The sequence below is a fragment of the Anguilla rostrata genome, chromosome 12, assembly GCF_018555375.3.
Source record: "Anguilla rostrata isolate EN2019 chromosome 12, ASM1855537v3, whole genome shotgun sequence".
Classification (NCBI taxonomy): domain Eukaryota; kingdom Metazoa; phylum Chordata; class Actinopteri; order Anguilliformes; family Anguillidae; genus Anguilla; species Anguilla rostrata.
The window spans coordinates 7,261,320-7,275,663 of NC_057944.1; the positions used below are offsets into that span (position 1 = coordinate 7,261,320).

The window sequence follows — 14,344 nt, forward strand, 5'->3', positions numbered from 1 at the left end:
TTATCATTTATATTATACAGAGAGGTGAGGCAAGAGGCTAGAATTTCTTCTAGGTAGTTGTTCACCTGTGGTGGTAATGGTACCTTGCTATCATTACTCTGAAGGTAGAACTTTACAGTTTTGACAAAATAGCGACCAAACGTTGCTAGCTGTCATAGTGGAGGCATATGCCCGTTGTTCTGCACATTGTAGGATTGGTTTGAATGCACTCTCAAACAGTGTATCGTACCTTTTAATTTGAGTGCCTGTTTTTAAAAGTTTTCTCCGAAGGTTTTTGTTAGGTTAGACGGTAACTTCATTTGATTCTTCGAAGCTCTGAATGTGCGGCTTTAAAAAAACAAAAAAAAACAAAAAACAAAGTGGTCTGTCTGCTTCCGCTCATTTAAAAAAAAATTTTTTTTTGCTTTTTATTTATTTTTTGCTTTGTTCAGACCGCGAGAAAGTGGACAGGAACAGATGGAGAAAGGATCTCAGGATCTCAGTTCAGAGGGTGCCGTGGCTGGAATTGAAGCCCCCACTTGTGCGGAGGGAGGGGGGGGGGCGGGGGGTTTCTGTACGGCTTGAGAGTCAGTCTACGAACTGCACCACACGTCTTACCAGATCTGTCTTAATTACAGCTCCGCTTCAAATTGAGGCCGTCTCTAATCTGCGAAACGTGCCCCTCTTTTTAAGAAATGCTACTGGTTTCGGCAGATGAAAATATTATTTATACGTGCGCAATTAGACATTAAGCATCTTACAAGAGGGGGCTTCTCTTAATACCAGAGAACAATATATATTATATATATATATATATATATATATATATATTATATATATATATATATATATAAAGCTAAAGAGCTAATGAACAACGGTCTCCAGTAACAGGATCACTCTGGTGATGATAACCAGGAAGAAGTTTGTTGGTGTCCCATTGGAGCACGGTTAAAGTGGCCACTACTTCTCTTAAAGACCTTGCCATCGTGGCAACGGCAGACAATGTGATGTAAAATTCATATGAGATGCTCTCAAATGACATCTTATTTGTGAAATTATGGTGGAGCAGCAGGGAGTACTTTGAAACCGGCCCAGAGCTGGTGAACGGAAGGGGAGAAAGAAGGATTGTAAATATTCTGCAGCTCGAACGACACCGGACATGATCCACACGTCAGTGCTGCTTAAAAATGATACTAACAGAGATAAACAGGCTACCTGTTGGCTACTTTAAAAACACATTCTGTTCTGATCTTATTGTTTTGATCATCCCACTAAGACTGTTGTACATGACTGTGAAAGCCTAAACACTGTATACTGGTAGAATGATTGGTTGATTCATTTTATTTTTGGGTTGAAGTATGTACTCGTTATACAGCCCGGAGGAGAACACGTTAAACTCTTGTTTTCAATATGGTCCTCGATGGAATGTTGATCTCAGTAGCCTTGTGTTAGACTGAAGCGTAGCCTACCTGCGCAAATGAGTAAAAACAGTAGACGCCAGCCTCCAACTACAGCCAGCCTTCAACGAGAGTCAGAGCTTCCTTTACATAAGCACTGAAACACCAGATCTGCTAACTGAAGTTCTGTGGTATACTGCGATGCCCAATTTCAGCACCCGATGTCATCTTCTGTCAATTTTATTCTCTGTTAAGGCAAAAGCTGCTAGATTCTTACAGAATCTGCTGAGAATAGGAGCAAACATTGTAGGAGAAAGACGAACAAGTTTGTTTTTCAAAAAAATTCCAAATAACAGACAGCCCAACATGGCGGAATGCATGGGTTCCGTGAGCAGATTTGTTCAAGATGAGGAGGTGCACGTGGAAGAAATCTGGGGCATGTAAGTGAAATGGGCTGGAAATAAATACACCTGGAAACGAATACGTGAAGAAATAAATAAATGAGCCAACGTGCCCAGTGTCCTTTGGAAATAACAATGCCGTGGAAAAAATGGGACTCAAAATAATGAACCGATCGTTATCTCATTCCTTATTTATTTCATGATATAGTTCGTTGCTTGTTTGCTTATCAGTTGATCACTATTGGCAGTTATTTATTTGATTCTGCGTAAGTGATTGGCTGTGCTGTGGAGGCGGGCGGGTCGATGTGCTGGTCCCCCTGGGAGGACGTGGCAGTAACACTATACTGCCTGTGGGAGGCGCTCTGCGCGGCTCTTCATTAACTGACGACGGGTTTCCCGTTTCCCTGGCGTGGCGGAGCCGAGGCCGCTGGGAAGGATAGATTGCTCCGGTCCCCCCGCGGCGGCGGGTTTTGGCGGCTTCGTATTGACTGGCTCTGTCACAGCGCCCAGCTGGACAAGCTAATGAGCCTCCCACACAGCATCACACATGAGCGTTTATATAACACACGCACAAACACACATACACACACACAAACACACACACACACACACACACACACACACCCACACACTCACACACACACACGCGCACAAACACACACAGCATCGCACACACAGCATCGCACACACACACACACACACCCACACACTCACACACACACACACACGCTCACACACACACACACACACACACACGCGCACAAACACACACAGCATCGCACACACACACGCATACACATGCACAGACACGCACACACACACACACACAAACACACACACACAGCATCACACATGTGCGTATACGCGTTTATATAACACACACGCACACACGCGCACACATACACACCCACACACACACACGCACACACACGCACAAACACACACACACAGCATCACACACGAGCGTATACGCGTTTATATAACACACACACACACACACATACACACCCACACACGCACACGCACACGCACATGCACAAACACACACACACAGCATCACACACGAGCGTATACGCGTTTATATAACACACACACACACACACACATACACACACACACACACACACGCACACACACGCACAAACACACACACACAGCATCACACATGAGTGTGTACGCGTTTATATAACAAACACACACACACACACACACTCACACGCACACCCACACGCTCACACACACACACACACACACTCACACACACACACGCACAAACACACACACACAGCATCACACGCACAAACACACGCACACATGAGCGTATACGCGTTTATATAACACATACACACGCACATATATGTACACACACATGCACACGCGCGCAAACACACACGCACACACACAGACAGACACACACACACATACACGCACATGCCCGTATATGCGTTTATATAACACACACACACACACATAAACACACACACACATATATATACACACACACTAAGGCTGTCAAAAGTGCCATGAAATTGAGTTCGAATATTAGCTTTTGTAATTAGTTAGAGTTCGAATATATTCGAATATCATTTGCCTATAATTCACAAAAATAATCCGCTTGTTGTCGGGCGCAATATGCACGTGACGCTCCCTCTAAACTGGCCTACGCGTTATTTTCCACGAGCGGGCAGTAGAATAGAGGACATCGGTGAACTTTAATACTAGGTTAGTAGATCTGGGGCCTCATTTACAAAACGTATTTTAGATCAACTGTGTGGCGCGTGCGTAGAAAATCACGCCAAAGTAGTGATTTAAAAAAGTTCAACATGACTCGATTTGACCGTGGAAACGGTCGTCGTTCTACGTCAGGTCTTCACTTGACGTATGCACGGAAGTTAATTTTATAAATGAGCCCCCTGCAGTTTCTATAGCCTAATGCGCTAATGAATAAAGCACTTTCACGTGGATGTAATTTGCCACACATCGGCATTTATTAATCATCGGGAAATGATTGTTCATAGGAAATCCGTTTTTTGTTGACAGAGAAAGTAACGTTAGCATAGGAAATGAACTTTGCGTGCATGAACATGATTCGCCGCATGAAATTAAAGCCTGCATGTTAATTTCAATACGCGGGATCCAAAACTAATATTCGAATGCTCAAATTTAGGTTGGAACTTTAAAAAAAAGTAAGATTTTCGAATAGTTTTCAAACCTCAAATATTTTTTGACAGCCCTAACACACACACACATATACATGCTTGCATGCACACATACACACACAAGTGTGTGTCTGGTCTCAGTACCTCTCCAGTGTTCAGTGAAGACTGTGTTTACTTCTGCTGAGCCTTAAGGAGTTGACTGAACACTGGAGTGGTACTGAAGCTATTCATGCTCTCACTGATGTACCGTGAAAAATGCACATGCACACACCCACACGCACACACACACACACATGCGCCCTAGCAACGTGTGTGTGTGTCCCTTCTGGAGCACATTGTTCATTTTAAGTGATTCTCTTAGACTGCAGAAGCGTGCTTCAGGTTCATGGTGACCTGCTATAATACGTGATCCGATAAATAAAGCTCCTCCCTTCTCTAGGCCCCGCCCCTGTGAGCTCTACCCCTCCCCAGCCCCCTGCCCTCGGTGTCCCACGCAGACCCCGGGCTGCACTCGTCGCTCTGCAGCGCAGGGGTTTCTAATGCACCTTAATGAATACAGATCTTATCCGAACCCGAGACAATGCGAAGATCTGTCTGCTGGGCGCTGCCATGGAAACGCTCGGTGTGAAGGGGGGGGGGGGGCTGGCTGTTTGCACCGTTTTAAAGGAGATTTACAGAATGGCCAAGTCCTCCCCTTGGACCGTTTAGGGTGGAAAATATTTCTGATATTTATATAACCGTAACTGTGCGAATATGGACGTAAGCCCGCTGAGCTTTGCTCCAAACCTAGTAAATCCATAGTAAATTCCGACAGGCTACAGAGTGCAGGCTTAACGTATGAAAGGCTGATGTGTCTGCTTCCTGGGTCAGAGTTCAGACCGGGCTCTGGGGCCGCAGTACTGCTGTAGAGCTCGCAAACCGCAGACTATGGCAGAATGCAGTAAAGCTCAAGATGGTTTGGACTGGATTAAGGCTTTTAATCTGCTGGTGAGATTAAACCCGGGGGGGGGGGTTGGATTTCTCACTGAGGGGTGGCTAATGGAGGAGGGGGGGGGTGCGTTTGAGATGACTAGGGACAGAAGGCCCCTCCCTGTCCGGTCCGGTGGGACGCCAGGGTTTGGTTTGGTGGCACGCCGGTGATAATTTCACCCCCCGTTCAGGCGTGCTTCAGCCTGGCTTCCGGCGCTCCAGCCGATTACCCAGAGTCCTCCGGGGCGGAGCCCGGGCGCCTGTTTGCGGCGGCTCCTGGGTTTTCCGGGCGGGGCCGGCGAGAGACGGCGGTTCTGGGAAAGAGGCAGGGCTCTAAGCCTGCATTAGAGGGCCCGTCCCAGGACACCTGACTGTGGGGGGCGGCACTTAGAGACGCCAGGACAACAGGTGCACCCCCCCACCCCCCCCCGCCCCAACCCACCCCGTCCCCCCAAACCACCTCCCCGACCTGGTCCCCGGTGGCCACCTGTCCATTAACACCACTTACAGCACCATCAGATAGGTCCCCCCTCCACCACCCCCCCACCACCCCACGGGCTCTTATCTGTTTCCACGCGGCCCCTCCCTCGCCGGCCCAGGAAGAGCATGAATAATTGAGCGGCAGGCTGAGCCCATTAAGGTGCTCTCACGGCGGGGGGGGGGTGGGGCGGGGCCGTGCGGCCGCGTGAGGAGGGTTAGGGTGCTTGCAGACGGACGCCCGAGCGACAGAGGGGCATTAAACGCATGCAGTATTCATATCCGCCGCGATACACAGCCGGTCCTGCGGGGGGGGGGAGGAACCCATCACAGTGCCTCTATCACTGCTTTAAGTGTCTCCCCCCGGGGCCTGGCCCGGCCCGGCCCAGACCCCGCCCCCCTCTCCAAACTGTCTCTAACTGCCCGCGTTCCCCCCGGAGTCGTTCGGAGAAAGGCAGAGCGCTTGTCTGTTCTCTTTCTCCCCCCCCCCCCCCACTCACATCACTCTCTTTTATCTGGGAGGCGGGCCCTGGCCCACGGCTCCAAACCCAGTCAACGCTTGCACATGTTCTCCGTGTGTACACCTGCGCACATTCCGTACGTGTGCTTGGACGCCTTTACGCATTTCTGCATTTATATGCTTCTATATCTGCATGTTTTCCTCCGTGTATTCATTTATGCACGAGTACATTCTGTATTTACGTATTCATTTGCAAATGGTCTGCGTTTGTGTACCTGGACATATTTCTTATGGCTGAATATGAAGGAGAGGGCTCTAATGGCAGTGATGGTCGCCGTGGAAACTGCCTCTGTGTCATTTAGTCCATTAAGGTGTGAGATCACGAACATGCCATTAGAATGTTGTTGACTGAACATTCCAGCGCTGGTGCAATGGTCACTACTGGCAACCGAAGGCAACCGAGTTCTATAAAACTGGCTGATCATTTTGAAAAGATAATCCGACAAACCTGCTCTTCCAAGGGTTAAAGGTTGCCCCGGCTGACAGCCCCTGCCCTTTGTCGCCCCCTACAGGATGCCGGTCAGTTCTTAAATATGCTGCCGGTTAGCGGTCGGCGCGTGCCTGCTAGCTACAGTAAGCGTGATTGATGGGGCAGACATTGTGACCCTCTGGCCCAGTCCGGAACGCGCTCTGTGGCATTATGGGTCCTGTCTGACGCCGGATACAGGATACCACACCCCTTGAGCGAGCCACTTTATGCCGCTTCCCATCGGCCTGTCCGCCGCTTAATTATTCATGAGGGGGCATTGGCATGGCGCGCGGTGATTGGACGGCAGTGCTCACACCCAGGCTGGTCTGTTCTTTAGGTTAGGATTTACGGCAGGGATCTCAAAGTCCGGTCCTGGAGGGCCGTTGTGTCTGCTGGTCTTCTGATGCGTCCCTGCACTTAAGTGCTTCATGTATGTCATTGATTGGCTAAGGAGTCTGCACAGTTTGCTTTGATTGAAAGGAGGCCCTAAAAACCAGCAGTCACTGTGGCCCTCCAGGACTGGAGTTTGAGAGCCCTCATTTACAGGGACTGCTCTGTTCTAAAGGGTAGGATCTGTGAGGGCTGGTCTGTTCTAAAGGGTAGGATCTGTGAGGGCTGCTCTGTTCTAAAGGGTAGGATCTGTGAGGACTGGTCTGTTCTAAAGGGTAGGATCTGTGAGGGCTGGTCTGTTCTAAAGGGTAGGATCTGTGAGGACTGGTCTGTTCTAAAGGGTAGGATCTGTGAGGACTGCTCATTCTCACAGTCCTCTCTGTGAGGCCAGTGTGAGTCACTGAGCATTCTCACAGTGCTCCCATTTCCTCGCTGTTTATGTCCTCTTACAGATGTGCTGGAGTGCCTCTCACACAAAGGGGAAAATTACCTTCTGTCACTCGTGTGCTTTGGAGAAACGTGTGTGTGTGTGTGTGTGTATGTGTGTGTGTATTTGTATGCTCTTGTGTGTGCTGTGTGTTTGTGCGTGTGTGTGTGTGTGTGTGGGTGCTCTTTATTTCCACTAACATTTTGCCATTCGTCATTAGTTTTATCTGAATTTGGTCTTTGTTACAGTCAAAATCTGTGTGTGTTTGGGAACATCCGTAAAGGCATATGCAGAAGATGTTTCTATTTAGAATGCTTTTATTATTCATGCAAAGTCAATTTAAGTATTTACAGACCTCGTATTAACAACCGAATGTTTTTCGATACAATTATTATATTAATATTATGATATTAATATTAAATAGGCTATTGATTTTAACTACATTAACTAACCTATCTGAATGACCTGAGATTTTCTCTCTATTTTTTATTATTTTATTTTCGTCTTGATTTCCGTTGAGTTCGATTTTGCTCATTTTAGTTTAGTATTCATTTTTCCAAAAAAAGTGATTCTTGATGAGATAATGATATATAAAAACTGACTAGCACACAGCCAAACCCGATTCTTAACAATGGCGTATTTGGTCCTTACTTGGATAACTTGTGTTTCAGACCGCACAGATGTGTTTGTGGAGAGTGACAGCTTGCTGATGTTTGCACAAAAAAAAATTTAATTAAAATAAAAATTTAATAAAATAAATTAAAATGAAAAATTTAAGCGCTTTTGATGGGGTTGCTTGGGCGTGTCCTTATGTTAATAGACGTGAACAAGCACGTGCATTCCATTTACCATCAATCGCCATTCATCCTTTGATACACCTGAGATAAGCACAAAATCTATCGTGAGAACTTTTATTAAGAACAAAAGTAAGAAGAATTTGAGAAGTTTCGAGAATGAGGCCCATTGTTTTTTTATGCAGCCAATCACAGATGGCGTCTCAAGCAGCCAATCGCATGCAGTCTTTTACAGCGGTTCCAGGCTGTGAAAAGCCTGCTTGTGTTAAATCTGGCACAGGCCTTGGGTGACCTGCAGGGCTACCTGTGACGTCATCCTTATTTTCCAGAGATGACCAGCCGGCAACCCTAAACTTTCTCCTCTGATCGTAAATATTTTATTTCTCAGATAAATAATTGACATGCTTGGTTCATTTTAAATATTGTTCCAGTGTTCCAAATTTTAAATCGCAAGCTGCGTATTTTAGGCTTATAGATTCATGTACTGGGGGGCAGACCTGGGTCAAATACATATTTGTTTTGTATTCAAATACTTTTCCTGTGCTCTATTGATCTTGCCTGGTGTAATTGAGCCTGCCATTATGATCAGAAGGCGGGGCTTGCACTTTTTGAGAGCATTTCATTGGTTCCAATACACCAAACAAGATCAGTAAAGCGTAGAAAAGTATTTGAATCCAAAACAAATACGTATTTGACCCAGGTATGCATGGAGGGGTGTTGGAGCTGCAGGGGAACAGAGCAGGGGTTAGGTGAGGATTTGAGGTGAAGAACATATGTTTGGTGGTGACCTTTTAGCATTTGAGAACGTTCCAGAAGAAGCCAAGCCTGCAATTACTGACAGGTAGAAGCTTCCTGTGCAGGTGCTGATAGGATCATCATTAAATCAAATACAGATTCGCTGGCAGGTAAACTAGGTGACTCATTTAGAAGAGGAGCCTCCAGCACCCCCGACTCAGCCTGTGGAAATTTTCCCTAAGACCCCAATAGTGTTGACCCCTCCCACATTCCCCTCTCAACATCCATCAAATGGAATAACCCTCTGGAACTCCATAGTAAAAAATCACATGACCGGAAGCTACTTCGCCGTGGTAGAGGCCAGTGTGTGGTGATGTGGTAGAGAGCGGTGTGTGCTGGTGTGGTAGAGACCGTGGTGTGTGGTGATGTGGTGGAGGCCGGTGTGTGGTGATGGTTGTGTGGTAGAGGCCGGTGTGTGGTGATGTGGTAGAGACCGGTGTGTGGTGAGGTGGTAGAGACCGGTGTGTGGTGATGTGGTAGAGACCGGTGTGTGTGATGTGGTAGAGACCGGTGTGTGGTGATGGTATGTAGAGACCAGTGTGTGGTGATGTGGTAGAGATCAGTGTGTGGTGATGTGGTAGAGGTCGGTGTGTGGTGATGTGGTAGAGACCAGTGTGTGGTGATGTGGTAGAGGCTGGTGTGTGGTGATGTGGTAGAGACCAGTGTGTGGTGATGTGGTAGAGGCCGGTGTGTGGTGATGGTATGTAGAGACCAGTGTGTGGTGATGTGGTAGAGACCGGTGTGTGTGGTGATGTGGTAGAGACCGGTGTGTGGTGATGTGGTAGAGACCCGTGTGTGGTGATGTGGTAGAGGTCGGTGTGCGATGATGTGGTAGAGACCGGTGTGTGGTGGTGTGGTAGAGATCAGTATGTGGTGATGTGGTAGAGACCAGTGTGTGGTGATGTGGTAGAGACCGGTGTGTGGTGATGTGGTAGAGACTGGTGTGTGGTGATATGGTAGAGACCGGTGTGTGGTGATGTGGTAGAGACCGGTTTGTGGTGATGTGGTAGAGACTGGTGTGGTGTGGTGATGGTATGTAGAGACCGGTGTGTGGTGATGTGGTAGAGACCGTGGTGTGTGGTGATGTGGTAGAGACCGGTGTGTGGTGATGTGGTAGAGACTGGTGTGTGGTGATGTGGTAGAGACCGGTGTGTGGTGATGTGGTAGAGACCGGTGTGTGGTGATGTGGTAGAGGTCGGTGTGTGGTGATGTGGTAGAGACCGGTGTGTGGTGATGTGGTAGAGGCCGGTGTGTGGTGATGTGGTAGAGACCGGTGTGTGGTGATGTGGTAGAGACTGGTGTGTGGTGATATGGTAGAGGCCGGTGTGTGGTGATGTGGTAGTGATGTGGTAGAGACCGGTGTGTTGTATGTATTGCAGGGTGGAGCGCTCCACTGACCAGGTGATCAAGCCGGTGAATGTGGAGGCCCTGTCCAAGTGGGTGGGGAAGATCCCGGGCGACGTGCTGCGGGACATGGCCGTCATCGCGCCCATGCTGGCCCGCCTGGGCTACGACCCCCACGCCAACCCCCCCAACTACGGGAGGCCCGACCCCAGGGTCCTGGACAACACCAGGAGGGTGAGTGCGCCGCACTGCATGAGTCACATCCTGTATTATACTGTATGAGTCACATCCTGTATTATACTGTACGAGTCACATCCAGCATTATACTGTACAGGTCACATCCTGCATTATACTGTACGAGTCACATCCTGCATTATACTGTACGAGTCACATCCTGCATTATACTGTACAGGTCACATCCAGCATTATACTGTACAGGTCACATCCAGCATTATACTGTACGAGTCACATCCTGCATTATACTGTACAGGTCACATCCACCCCCATCGCAACCCACCTCAACTACTGTACAGGCCACCCAATGGTACAGGCACACCATGTAGGTTGATGTAGAGTACCGCAACTGATGAGTCACATCCTGCATTATATGTAGAGTCACATCCTGTATTATACTGTATGAATCACATCCATCATTATACTGTACGAGTCACATCCTGTATTATACTGTCAGGTCACATCCAGCATTATACTGTACGAGTCACATCCTGCATTATACTGTACAGGTCACATCCAGCATTATACTGTACAGGTCACATCCAGCACTGCATTGTACAAGTCACATCCAGCACTGCACTGTACAAGTCACATCCTGCATTATACTGTACGAGTCACATCCTGCATTATACTGTACGAGTCACATCCTGCATTATACTGTCAGGTCACATCCTGTATTATACTGTCAGGTCACATCCAGCGTTAGACTGTACGAGTCACATCCTGCATTATACTGTACAGGTCACATCCTGCATTATACTGTACAGGTCACATCCTGCATTATACTGTACAGGTCACATCCAGCATTATACTGTACAGGTCACATCCTGCATTATACTGTACAGGTCACATCCAGCATTATACTGTATGAGTCACATCCTGTATTATACTGTACGAGTCAAATCCTGCATTATACTGTACAGGTCACATCCAGCATTATACTGTACGAGTCACATCCAGCATTATACTGTACAGGTCACATCCAGCATTATACTGTACGAGTCACATCCTGTATTATACTGTACGAGTCAAATCCTGTAATATACTGTACGAGTCACATCCTGTATTATACTGTACAGGTCACATCCAGCATTATACTGTACGAGTCAAATCCTGCATTATACTTTACAAATCACATTTTGAATTATACTTAACAAATCACATCCAGCGCTGCATTGTTTGAGTCACATCCTACATTATGCAGTATGAGTCACATCCAGCACTGCACTGTAGTATCTATCTCCAGCTCTGTGTGTGTGTGTGTGTGTGTGTTCAAAATCAGTTTCAGTATAATGCCTTGTGTCTTGTGACTGAAGTCTGCCCACACCATTGTGGTCTATAGTATTCAGATAGCAGAATGTGTGTTTATAGACCCAGACACTGACCTTAGACCAGGCTGCACGCAGCTCTTAGACACACATTCAGTAACTTCTTATCCTCTCAGATGAGATCAGGTCTCAACGCGCCTTTTGTGGAATAGATATAATGTTAATATGACTCATTTGTGTTCGTGGAATCCAAATAGTTTCCTTCTGAAATGCAAGGGGGCTTGTAACGTCTTCTACAGATGTTTATTGGAGACCGTTGCTTGTGAACTTTTACCTTATCACCGTGGCAACAGTTTTCATTAGTTCCAGTTTTTTTTTTTTTTTTTGGCTCTTTTTCCGGCACCTTGTGGTTAACACAGTGAGGATCTGGAAGAGCTCCCACAGTCCCCCTGATCTAGAGGCAGGGGACCTCTTAATCTCACGCTCGTTTTATTCTCTCAGTTTCCTGCTTTTCACCGGTGGAGCTGAGCCAGCGCTGAGAGGCTCGTGCGTTAGCGACGCCGCCGCCGTGCGCCTGCGTGCGTTAGCGACGCCGCCGCCGCGTGCCTGCGTGCGTTAGCGACGCCGCCGTGTGCCTGCGTGCGTTAGCGACGCCGCCGCCATGTGCCTGCGTGCGTTAGCGACGCCGCCGGCGTGTGCCTGCGTGCGTTAGCGACGCCGCCGCCGCGTGCCTGCGTGCGTTAGCGACGCCGCCATGCGCCTGCGTGCGTTAGCGACGCCGCCGCCGCGCGCCTGCGTGCGTTAGCGACGCCGCCACCGTGCGCCTGCGTGCGTTAGCGACGCCGCCGCCGTGCGCCTGCGTGCGTTAGCGACGCCGTCGCCGTGCGCCTGCGTGCGTTAGCGACGCCGCCGTGTGCCTGCGTGCTTTAGCGACGCCGCCGTGCGCCTGCGTGCTTTAGCGACGCCGCCGTGCGTCTGTGTGCGTTAGCGCGCGAGACAGTAGGCCTCGGTTCGGTGTTTCCTCCGGGGCGGGAGCACAGAGACGGTCCCCGCAGGCGCAAACGCCTCTCCAGACCAGCGGCGGTCCGACGCGCACGCCGGCGCGCGTAGCGCCATCGCTAGTCTCCCGGCTGCCAGCGGCTGTCGCTAGGCTAATACGCTCGACGTGTCGGTACCTTTTACACGGCTAGCTGGCCTTACCATGCTACAGAGAGCCCGGCTTTCGTATTTTAAACAGGCGTGTACACGTGAGTGCGGTCCAGCGCTGCATTGTTTGATTCACATCCTACATTATACAGTATGAGTCACATCCAGCACTGCACAGTAGTATCCATGTCCAGCTCTGTGTGTGTGTTCAAAATCAGTTTCAGTATAATGCCTTGTGTCTTGTGACTGAAGTCTGCCCACACCATTGTGGTCTATAGTATTCAGATAGCAGAATGTGTGTTCATAGACCCAGACACTGACCTTAGACCAGGCTGCACGCAGCTCTTAGACACACATTCAGTAACTTCTTATCCTCTCAGATGAGATCAGGTCTCAACGCGCCTTTTGTGGAATAGATATAATGTTAATATGACTCATTTGTGTTCGTGGAATCCAAATAGTTTCCTTCTGAAATGCAAGGGGGCTTGTAACGTCTTCTACAGATGTTTATTGGAGACCGTTGCATGTGAACTTTTACCTTATCGCCGTGGCAACAGTTTTCATTAGTTCCAGTTTTTTTTTTTTGGCTCTTTTTCCGGCACCTTGTGGTTAACACAGTGAGGATCTGGAAGAGCTCCCACAGTCCCCCTGATCTAGAGGCAGGGGACCTCTTAATCTCACGCTCGTTTTATTCTCTCAGTTTCCTGCTTTTCACCGGTGGAGCTGAGCCAGCGCTGAGAGGCTCGTGCGTTAGCGACGCCGCCGCCGTGCGCCTGCGTGCGTTAGCGACGCCGCCGCGGTGCTCGTGCGTTAGCGACCGCGGTGCCTGCGTGCGTTAGCGAGCCGCCGCCTGTGCCTGCGTGCGTTAGCGACGCCGCCGCGTGTGCCTGCGTGCGTTAGCGACTCCGCCGCCGTGTGCCTGCGTGCGTTAGCGACGCCGCCGCCGTGTGCCTGCGTGCGTTAGCGACGCCGCCGCCGTGCGCCTGCGTGCGTTAGCGACGCCGCGCCGTGCGCCTGCGTGCGTTAGCGACGCCGCCGTGTGCCTGCGTGCTTAGCGACGCCGCCGTGGCCTGCGTGCTTTAGCGACGCCGCCGTGCGTCTGCGTGCGTTAGCGCGCGAGCCGTGGCCTCGGTTGCGTTGGACTCCTCGCGGTGTTCGGGCGGAGCACAGAGACGGTCCCCGCAGGCGCAAACGCCTCTCCAGACCAGCGGCGGTCCGACGCGCACGCCGGCGCGCGTAGCGCCATCGCTAGTCTCCCGGCTGCCAGCGGCTGTCGCTAGGCTAATACGCTCGACGTGTCGGTACCTTTTACACGGCTAGCTGGCCTTACCATGCTACAGAGAGCCCGGCTTTCGTATTTTAAACAGGCGTGTACACGTGAGTGCGGTGCAGATGTGTGCTCGTATGAGTGCGGTGTGGCCTCTCTTAGCGGCTCGCCAGGCTAAATGAGGCATAGCTTTCTCGCTCGGTCTGGAATGCGAGCCGGGCGCTAACGGCTCCGGCTGCTGAACGCCTCTCGGTGCCGATAGATTTACGGCCCTGAAAGTGCAGCGAGAGCGACGGAACGTACTAAAC

At 49.5% G+C, this 14,344-nt stretch overlaps 1 protein-coding gene across 5 annotated transcripts in view; it reads left to right on the top strand.

Annotated features, from left to right (window-relative positions):
- tpst1 (tyrosylprotein sulfotransferase 1) overlaps positions 1-14,344 on the top strand; it is a 50,625-nt gene that overhangs the window by 20,384 nt on the left and 15,897 nt on the right. For all 5 annotated transcript variants that reach the window (XR_010324739.1, XM_064303807.1, XM_064303808.1 and 2 more), the window contains exon 3: positions 10,157-10,355. Coding sequence is in view for 4 of the 5 variants with exons in the window: in XM_064303807.1 (XP_064159877.1) it covers positions 10,157-10,355 (199 nt within the window). In the remaining variant the exon portion in view is untranslated. The remainder of the gene's footprint in view (positions 1-10,156; positions 10,356-14,344) is intronic.